Source organism: Fukomys damarensis, unplaced genomic scaffold, assembly GCF_012274545.1.
Source record: "Fukomys damarensis isolate Sample0158 unplaced genomic scaffold, DMR_v1.0_HiC HiC_scaffold_18, whole genome shotgun sequence".
Taxonomy (NCBI): Eukaryota; Metazoa; Chordata; class Mammalia; order Rodentia; family Bathyergidae; genus Fukomys; species Fukomys damarensis.
In genome coordinates this window covers 34,400,135-34,410,953 of record NW_022900930.1, presented here as the reverse complement: position 1 = coordinate 34,410,953, position 10,819 = coordinate 34,400,135, and the positions used below count along the sequence as shown (strand labels likewise).

Below are 10,819 nucleotides of genomic sequence, written 5' to 3'. Positions count from 1 at the left end.
AAAAAAAAAAAAAAAGTGTGTGTAAGTGTGTGTGTGTGTGTGTGTGTGTGTGTATGTGTATGTATATGTATATACATACATTTGTTTAAAAAGAGAAAAATCTCTTTGAAGAAAAATATTCCAAATCCTCAAAGGCTTAAAAATTGTTCTGAAATTTAATTATAAATGAAAATAACTATAAAAATTATTTATAAACTTCCATGTTCAGATATGAATGTGTGTGATATGTTCATGTGTGTGAAGTCTGAAATTGGGATTAGATTATGTTTATAAAATGTATACCTTGTGAGATTCATCAGATGATAAATACTTTTGGGGCATAACTGGGAAAAACCCCATTATATCAGTAGTCTTTTTTTTTTTTTTTTTTTTTAGTACCAGGGATTGAACTCGGGTCCTTGCACTTGCTGTATCAGTATTCTAATCCAGTGACTGTTAAACTTTTTGGCTTCAGATTCCCTTTAAACTTTAAAAAAGTATTGAGGACCCTTAAAGAAGTTTTATGTATGTTATATTGATTTACATTTGCTATTATTACCTACTGAAACTGAGAATGTTTACTTATTAATTCATATAAAAGCAGCAGTAATAAAAGCTGTTGCATGTTAATATAAATAGACATGTTAAAATATGTTTCCAAAAATAACCATTTACTGAGATACTAGATTATTAGATTTTTCATAAATTTCTGGCTTAATAAAAGATAAAAGTAGATTCATGTATCTACTTTTGCATTTGGTGTATAAAGAAAATTCAGCCTCACAGAGATAGTGTAGTTGGGAAAGCTACAAGTATCTTAATAATAGCCTTTTTAGATTATTATGAGTATTATTTGATACTCCAACAGCATCAAGTAATAGTATCGAATAAGTTAGTTGTTTGTGAACTCTAAAATTGTATTAATGAATTTTGTCTCCTGTTATATTAAAATCCATTGATTCACCTTAAACTTTGAACATACGATCATTTGGAAAAGAGTGATCATTTAAAAAACAGCAATTCACTGATTTATACAGATCTTTTATATGTGGACCTCTTTATTATTCTATGTCATAATATGTTATTTAAGAATGAATACTGGTTTTAATATTAAGTTAATATTATCACCATGGGTCTTAAGAAACATCTTAAGTATTGAGGCCTATTGTCCCCTCAGTGTTTTTCAGATTTCTATGTTTTGCTTGAAAGCTCACATTTTAGCATTGGAAACACTTATGTTACTTGAAATGACAGGGTACTTTGTTCATTATGGAGAAAGCAGCTGTCAATTCCTGCAAAAATCATGTTTTGATGTCAGTGTTTTTTTTTTTATTTCAAGTAAAAATGGTGTTCCATGTATTGCCTCATCAAAGATGTTCTTAAGTGAGGGTAACAATTATTAATTTATTTATTACTGGGATGTGTGGCAGCCAGAAATGTATTGATCATTAGTACCTTTGGATATCGCAGCCTCATTCATGCTAGGGAAACAGCAATTGCTTATGCATTATCAGTAAAAATGTTAATACAATGAAATAAAGGGCACACAGAAATTTAGTATTATTATAAAAACATTTTTTGATCTTGTAGATCTCTTAAAAGGGTTTGAGGACCCTCTAGGGCAGTGATTGCGAAACTTTAAGAGCTTTCAGTGATACACCCTGCTGTGGTACGTGTGCCATAGGTTCGCCTTGACCACATCTTGAGCACCACTGTTTTAATTCAAAAGTACCTATGTTAGACATGCTATGAATCCTGCGTCTCACATGATTGTTAGGTAAATATAGTTGTACTTAAAAGAATACATTCTGAATTATGAGTAATATTCAGATTGCAGTTTAAATGTGTTTTAAATTGTGGTACTCTGACAGTATTCCAAATGTACTATGTTCGTAAACTTTTAGAGATGGAAACTTAAAGGAACTAAAACACACTATTTCCTTCTGATTATGTAAACAGTTCCTAGTCCTTTAAAACATTTAATATAATATGGTAATATATGAAGTAGCCTATATGTGTCCTAATATTTTTCTGTTTTGATCCTTGCTTTAGTTATAAAATTTTTTAAAGCTGGACAATTCAACGCAATGATACTCTTGCTGTTGTTAATGGAATATTAAATTTAAAAAATTTTAATTTCTACCAGTGGGTATATTTACTATATATGTGTGTATCCATTTTGCCATATTATAGCCCCACTTAACTCTTTTTTATCAAAAACCCTTTCGTTTTGCTGTACTTGAAGCCTTCCTATCCCAGATTATTTTGAAGTAAATTAATTATATCATTTAAAATACTACTGCTTCAGTATTTTACAAGGTAAATATAAAGTAATCTAATTATACTTCATTTTTTATTTGTTAGCTGAGTACCTCTTTCATCAACTATTTGGAGTTCCTAAAATACAGACTGTATAAGAAAGGAAAGATTTGAAATAATGGAGTTCCTTGGAGTCCTCAAAGTTGACCAATGAGATTTTTGCTTGCTTTTTTTTTTTTTATGTCTTCGTGAACCCATGAATTTAAACATGTTTAATGTGTCCTTATCATTAGTTATTTTTCTCAATGAGGTCCATGTTATTCCACTTTTGACTGGAGGAGTGTATTTATAAAGTTGGTGTCTTTGTCTTTCTTCTGGCCTCCTAGGTTTGAGGTTTTCTGAGAAAACACCATAATGCTAGTACCACTTAAACATTTTCAGCAGCAATCCAGAGCTTAGCCATTTTTCCAGGGAGTCTGTTTTATTGAATGAGAATGGTATCCAAAGAAAATCTTGGCACAAGAAGATTGCTTTCTTATCCTGGGTTGATCATTATTTCTAGCATTTGGAGTTTATGCTATTCTAATTTAAATTCATTATTATAGGGTTTAACTTCTGGTTCTCAAATCTTACGTCTTTTCTTTAAGCTATGCCAAAAATCTCAACATTACAAAAATAATTAATTTACTGTAAAACATATCCACCCAACAGGGTCAGTATAGTAGTACCAAAGCTATTATCAACAGTATGCTTCCTGTTAATTTTTGAATTTCTTTTTTCTCTGTGCTACTTTTTTTTTTCTTGTACCAGGAATTGATTTCAGGACCTTGTGTTCATGAGACAGGTGCGGTGCCACTGGGCTAAATCCATGGCCCTTTACTACTTTTTGTTTTATTTAAAATCCTTTGCAATGGGTTCTTTCTGTGTTATTTTTAGATTCAATAGTTTGACTTCAATGTTTAAGGACTGCAGTTTTAGGTTTCATTTTATTTTTTGTAATTATATAAACTATTTCCATTGTTCTACAGTTAAATATAGGAAACAGGTATATTCAAAGCAGTCTCATTTCTCTGTTTCTTCTTACCTGGTGCCTTCCTCTCCCTATAAGTAATCATTTACTTTTCTAATTTTAAAGTTAAGCTCTTCATTGGGAAAATATAAGGATATGTTTTTAGATTCTTTTCTTTCTTAATCAGCATATGTCTAGCCTCTTGACTTTTATTCATAAAAGTATGTCTATCTCATTCCTGTTTAATTCCTATAGAACTTTTCCTTTCTTAGATGTGTTAGTTTATTACTATTTAACCTGTACTGATACTAATAAACATTTAGATGATTTCCAGATTTTGTTAGCAGTAGTGATGAGTGAACACTTGCACACACTAATATGTTTTTGGTATACACTATTAAGAGTTTGAGTGACTGGTGGTATGCAGGCAGTGGTATAAAGAGAACAGTAGAGGCTGCAAATGTTGTAATATTATATATTGAATATTATACTTTCATTGAGGAAAGCAATATGGAATGTAGTAGTTATTTTCAAAGGAAACGACCTATCACCTATTCTAAAAATAGTGAATATAGATGTTTGAGTGATTATAGTGTAGAAGTACAATTGCTTCATTCAGCTTAAAACTTGCTGTGTCTTTTTAATGGGCCCTTGTGGCTTCACTCAGACCATGTACTTAAAATAGACCAGGCATTGAATTTCAGCTGTAGTCCTTGTATAAGTACAGTTGAGTAGTGAGGTCTTAGGCAGAAAGTATAGCTCAATAAAGCAACAATCCTGATAGGACAGAAGAGGTTTGGACTACTTAGGAATAGGTTTAGAAATGCATTCTTATTAAGAGAGGTAGGACTTTTCTTGTTGATTTCCTAGCTCCCTACATGATATTCAGTAAAAGATCTTTTCTTCTACCTTACACAGTGATGAAAGGGCCTCTGGACCTTATCATGGGATTGGTGTTTTCCCTCCATGTATCTGCAGGCTACAAGTTTTGGGGACCTCTTTGTCTGCATGACTCTTCTATACAGTATTGCATTTATGAATTTTATTATTACATATTAATGTTACCCTTTATTTTTTTTTCTGATGTAATCTTTTAAAGGTAATTTAATCTGTCTTAACTACTAGGAGCAAGGAATGATAGGCATTTCTAGTTACTACTGTATCTTCCACAAATATAAAGGACACGTATGTATATCAATTAAAGTTTGAATTTTATTAAATTTAAAATGTTTTAAGTAAGACCCGTATGTAGTATGTAGGCTCCCTGCACTCAACTTCCTGAGGTTCTTATTAAAAATGTAGGGCTTTGAGTGAAGGGCTGTCGTCTGGATTGCAGGTATAACGACTGTCTGAAACAGAATTTTGCCTGAAACTCACCTTTCCTGTTATTTAGTTCAGAAGATATGGTTGTATATATGTTAACTAAGAAAAAATGGCTTCTATTCATAGTTTGAAAAATAAAGCATAAACTTTTGTAATTTCAGATCAACAGCAAAAAGAAAGAATCAGCATGGGAAATGACAAAAAGTTTGTATGATGCATGGTCAGGATGGCTAGTTGTAACACTAACAGGGCTGGCATCAGGTAAAGAAAAATTTTGAAGTAATCCTTCATTTTACTTTTTAAATTAAGATAACTGTAAGTAGTTCTGCCCTTATTTCCTTCATTCCCTCCCCTTGCCCCACACCCCCAGGTACTGTTGGATTTAAAAAAAAAAAAAACAAAAAAACATTTCTTGGGCTGGGGATTTAGTTCAGTGGCACCATGCCTGCCTCAAAAGTTCAAGGTCCTGAGTTCCATCCCTGATACCAAAAGAAAAAAGAAAAACCAAAAAAATGAAAACCTCTCCTTTTTTCCTCAAAAGATCTTCTTGAAGACTAGGCACAAGTTGTGTTCAATTTGAATGACTTTCTTGGGTTCTGTTTCCATATCTGTAAAATAAGTGGCTTGGACAAGATGATCAGTAAAGTAGGTTTTAATTAGTAGCTGATACTTACTGAGTTCTTCCTATCTGTGTGTCATGCAGTATTCTAAAAACTTTACATGTGTTTAAATTGCATGGCAACTCTGATGGTATAGATACTGCCCTTAAAACCATAGTACACATGAGAGGACTGGAGCACAAGAGAAATAGGTGCATGGTTGAGGTCATATAGCCAGTAAGTGGCTCAGTCAGGCTTTGAATTCCAGTCAGTCTAGTTCAAGAGACTGCTCCTTTAATTGTTCTGCTGTACAGCATGTCCTGTTTGTGTGGATTTTAAGGAATTACATTTGAGGATCTGGAGCAAATATTGACTTTTTTTTAACTAACTTCAATTTCCATCATGGGACATTATGTCCAAGAAACTTGTAAAATAAAAATTTTGTGGAGAATAGAGAGTAGTATTGATAACTATAATTGACATACACAAGAATTTTGTGGCCTCCGTGTGTGTCACCCATTGGGTGTTTTTTTGTAAGAATTTCCCAGATTTAACCAGAAATGTATGTATTTTTTTGTCTTCTCTCAGTGAAATAATCTTGATACATAAGATTTTCCATTGTTTAAGAAAAAAACATAATAATTCATGAGCGATACAAGTTTTGCTAATTATCATGGATATTGAATTTTAATGAAATTATGACAGTTATCTGTTAATTTTTAGATAGAAATGTGTCAGTCAAAAAAACCCATCACTTCATTAGTCAGATTTATGAACATCCTGCTAAGTAGCTATCTTCTGAAGGTGTTTTAATGCCCTTTAAATACTTTTTTTAAGGACTGTTATCAATTTGAATGATGTGATTGGGTTTTAATTCTTAAAAAGTGAGACTTTTAAAGAATAACTACTGTTTTAAAGCAATCCACATGTATTTCTAAGCAAAATTTGAAAATCTTAAAGTCATATAATAGTCCCTAACTGAGCCTTTACTTATTGGACCTTTCCTGCTTTTCGTTCTGTTAGCCTCTTAACTAGATAGTTTGCAGCTCCAAGAAAATGGACTTTAATTTTTAAATTATCTCCAACATTTTCCAGGAGCATTGGCTGGATTAATAGACATTGCTGCCGATTGGATGACTGACCTAAAGGAAGGCATTTGCCTTAGTGCATTATGGTACAACCATGAACAGTGTTGTTGGGGTTCTAATGAAACCACATTTGAAGAGAGGGATAAATGCCCACAGTGGAAAACGTGGGCAGAATTAATCATAGGTCAAGCGGAGGTAAGTCTTGGTATGGAAAAGTGTTTCCCATCCATTTAATTATATAATATATATGGGTTATGTAAAGTTTAAATTCATTTATTATAGGGTGTGGTAGAAAAAAGTGATAGTCATTACAGCTGTGTCTGTAAAGCTGATATGATATTATTAAAATAGTTTAATACCTGTGGTGGCACACTTCTGTAATCTCAGCACTCTGTGAGGTTGATGTAGGAGAATTAAAAGTTTGAGCCCAGACTGGGTGACTTAGACTCTGTCTCAAAATAAAAAAAATTTAAAAGGGCTGGGGATGTAGCTCAGTGTGAAGGCCTGGGTTTTAATTCTCAGTACTGTAAGAAAAAATATAAATTACAAAAAAGAAAAATGTTTAACATTACGTAAGAGACTGGAAAATATGAATTATGAAACTATAAATTATTATAAACTTCAGTAAACAGCTTTCTAAATAGAACTACCTTGAAAAAATTAAGAGGATTTTATAACACTTAAAAGATGTTCTATAATGAAGAACATCCTAAGATTTAGTATTTATTCAGTATGGATAAATGTAAAATTTTTTGTTGTAGCTCAATTTTTGAGCTAAAAAAGAATGTATTTGCTGATAAGATATGCAGTATGCTGATTTACTACACCTGCCTTAAATGAACTTAGTTTAATGATCTTCACAAGAATTGGAGCAGAATGAAATGAGTTGCCTATGTAATTATATTTCTGCCAGCCGTTTCCAGAAAGTTTGTTTTTTGTGGTTGAATGAGATATCTTGGTGACAGGACTTTAGGAATCACTTAGAAGCTAAGAGGATCATTTGAGCTCAAAGAGTTCAAGTCTAGCCTGAGTGAAATAGCCAGACTTTGCCTTAAAAAAAACAAACAAACTCAAGTTTCTTGTGTGGCCATCCCTTGTGTTACAGGAACACTGTAAATTAAGTTAATACTCTGGAACGTTTTTTGCTTTTAGGGTCCTGGTTCTTACATCATGAATTATATAATGTACATCTTCTGGGCTTTGAGTTTTGCCTTCCTTGCGGTTTCCCTGGTAAAGGTATTTGCCCCATATGCCTGTGGCTCTGGAATTCCAGAGGTAAGCCTTATATCATGAAATGCTGATTGTTATGATACTTTTTGGATTTAGAGGAAAAGACATTTTTTGGGAAAATAATTTATTTTGTAATACGAAAAATAAAACCTAAAAAGTCTAAGCTGAATGTCGACATTGAAAAAAGTCTTCCCCATAATTGTGCCATTTACTACGGAAGTTGATTTTTTTTCTCACAATTAATTTAACATGTAACTGGACAAATTATTGGAAAACTTGAATAAACATAAAGAGCCTGGAAAATACCTTGTCGTTTAAAGTTCTTTGATGGGTTAGTTGATGTTTTGGAGTTATAACCCTGATTATTTGCTGACTTTTTATTCACTTTTAATTTTTATTAGTACGTATTGCAGTACGTACTGTTTACATTCCTTGTGTGGATTTGGTATATGTACATAAAACATCTAAATTCTTTTTTTCATCCTTTTTCCTTCCCTTCCTTCCTCTTTACCTCCAGCTCTTGAGTCCCCCCGCTTCGCCTATTTAAAGTTTGGATTTTTCATATAACAGAAACCATGTGATATATAAGCTTGTGTGACCCGATATTAATACATTCATTCTCTCTATAGCTGCTATCTTTTGATTAGAGTCATTACTAGATATTCTAAAAGTGGAAAACTATGAAAAAATACGTATCACAATAGATCAATAAAACAAACTTTTGTGTTATATTATTCGTCAATATTAATTTAAAGGAGAATTAGACTTGAATTCATTTCTTTGCCTTTTCTTTTCTTTTTCTTTCTTTCTTTTTTTTGTACTGTGGATTGAACTTGGGACCTTGCACTTGCGAGTCAGGCAGCAGAACCACTGAGCTAAATCCCTGGTTTTCTTTGCCTTTTCTATTTTTCTGTAGCAGGGTTTTCCTAATGAATTTCTTTTTAAAACTAATTATAATAATTTTTAAAGCTGTATTACTTGGGAATTCTTTAATAAGGAACAATCATGCACTTGTTATATGCATTTGTCATTAATCTTTCGTAATGTATATATAAATTTTCCATCTCCAGTAAAGTTCTCTGAGAAGGGATAGTATTTTTATTTTTGACAGTGTCCAAAATGTACCTAAATATGTTATGCTTACTTCTACAGGGGAAATATTCAAATTTGTCTTTTCTTGGTTATATAATTGCTCTATAGCCCTTATAATTAAATTTGTTTTTACTTTAACATGGCCTGTTAAATTTTTTTTTTTGGTACCGGGGATTGAACTCAGGACCTTGCACTTGTGAGGCAGGCAGTGGAACCACTGACCTAAATCCCTGGCCCTGTGGCCTGTTGCTTTTATTTGTTCATGAGATAATGTTGCCTTCTGTCCTTGCTTGAAAATTAGAATATGACACATGTCTGTTATATGTGGCATAATAAACTTATTTGAAAAAAATAATTGTGAATTATTCCACTTAATCAAAATTTGCAAGATCACTTTGTGACTAAAACAAGAGAATATTTTAGATTAAATCCTCATGTGTCTTAAGGAAAATTAACCTTCCTTAATCTTTTCCTTTGTAGATAAAAACTATTTTGAGTGGATTCATCATCAGAGGTTACTTGGGAAAATGGACTTTAATGATTAAAACCATCACTTTAGTACTTGCTGTGGCATCAGGTTTGAGTTTAGGAAAAGAAGGTCCCCTGGTACATGTTGCCTGTTGCTGTGGAAATATCTTTTCCTACCTCTTTCCAAAGTACAGCACAAATGAAGCTAAAAAAAGGGAGGTAAGTGTTTTCTTTTAATAGAAACATAAGTAGTTCATGTGATAGAAAAAAAAATCTGTTTTATAGACTTTAGGTAAGCAAGGAATTTCATAGTGTAAAAATCATATTTTACTCTTTTTTATGAAATTATATTCAGATTTAAAAATTTTAAGTTAGTTATTTTTCCCTTTTCTGAATTCATCCTCACTGCTGCTCAGTTACCCCATGTTGTAGTTTAGACTACATTAGATAAATTAGCTGCTGTCTCTGTATTCAGGTTGAATTTCACAAGATCTTCATTTGCCTTCACTTTGCCTTTTTCTCTTCTGAACATTTCCTCTTTCTAAACATACCATTGTTTTTACTTTTACAGCCAGGGATTTGGCACAGTGCTTCCGTTGCCTGCCTCACAAGTACAAGGGTCTGAGTTCAATCCCCAGCACCAAGAAAACCCCAAGAATCTCACAAGTGCTTTTACTTCTGAACATCGTTGTATCTCCAGGGTTGGAAATCTTAATTGCTGTGTTTTCCTCCTGGCAATAGTGTCTAGGTGCCTGTTGAAATGACATACTATGTGTAGAAAGCTTTCAAGCACCATGGAAAGTTCTGGGTGCCTTTAGAACTCCTGAAGTTTTAAATAAAGATATTCTCTTTAAAGAGAATACAGGAAATTTTTATTCAGCTGCTTTAAGGCAATTTCCTGTAACATTTATGTGGGCCAGCATGAAATCTTGTGTAGACTTTTAAATTATAAAGTTCCCTTCCTATTTCTATATTGTTTTTGTTACTTACTTGAAGATAAGCTGGGCTCTTGAAACTTTCTACATTGACTTGAAACTGGGAGTCAGTCCCCTGCTTTCCCAATATAATTTATTTCCTCCCACCTTCACATAATTTCTTTGGCCCTTCACGCTGTAGAGATCGTAACAGTCCTTAAGGTACTGAAAACTTGGGATCTCTGTCCTACAACAGGAATTGCCATCACTTTATATGAAGTATAACAAAAGAATACTTTATGAAACTCTTTAGTTCTTTTTTCGGGGTGGGGGGTACCAGGGTTCAAAACTTGGGCCCTTGCACTTGCAAGGTAAGCAGCGGAACCACTGAGCCAAACTCCAAGCCCACTATTTAGTTCTTTTTTTTTTTTTTCCTTTTTATTGAGTTTATTGGTACAGTCGGTATACAATACAGTTACAGTCATCATTGGGATTCTGTACCTTTACATAATAGGTCTTGATTCTCATTTTTTCCCCTCATCCCTGCCCTCCCTTCACCCCTCCTCCCCTCCCCATTTACACACACTTTATTTACATTTTTTCAGTCTCTCACGTTTTTTTCCTCTCCCTTATTCCCTTTTCCCCCCACCCTTCCCACTTTCCCTACACCTTTAGCCCTTTACTTCCTATTTCACATTATTAATTATCTCATTAGGATCCTGTGTACTATTATCATTTTTCACACCAAAGAAACTATTCGGTATTTCAGTTAAAGAAATCTCTGTATGAACATTAAAAATAAGGAATCCTAAAATAAAACTAAAAAGGAAAGTAAAAGAGAAAAGGCAATGATGTAAC

At 32.9% G+C, this 10,819-nt stretch overlaps 1 protein-coding gene across 6 annotated transcripts in view; it reads left to right on the top strand.

Moving 5' to 3' along the window:
* Clcn3 (chloride voltage-gated channel 3) overlaps positions 1-10,819 on the top strand; it is an 83,039-nt gene that overhangs the window by 44,296 nt on the left and 27,924 nt on the right. For all 6 annotated transcript variants that reach the window (XM_010629841.3, XM_010629840.3, XM_010629838.2 and 3 more), the window contains 4 exons: positions 4,732-4,831; positions 6,265-6,452; positions 7,410-7,532; positions 9,060-9,266. In XM_010629841.3, the coding sequence (XP_010628143.1) occupies positions 4,732-4,831; positions 6,265-6,452; positions 7,410-7,532; positions 9,060-9,266 (618 nt within the window). The remainder of the gene's footprint in view (positions 1-4,731; positions 4,832-6,264; positions 6,453-7,409; positions 7,533-9,059; positions 9,267-10,819) is intronic.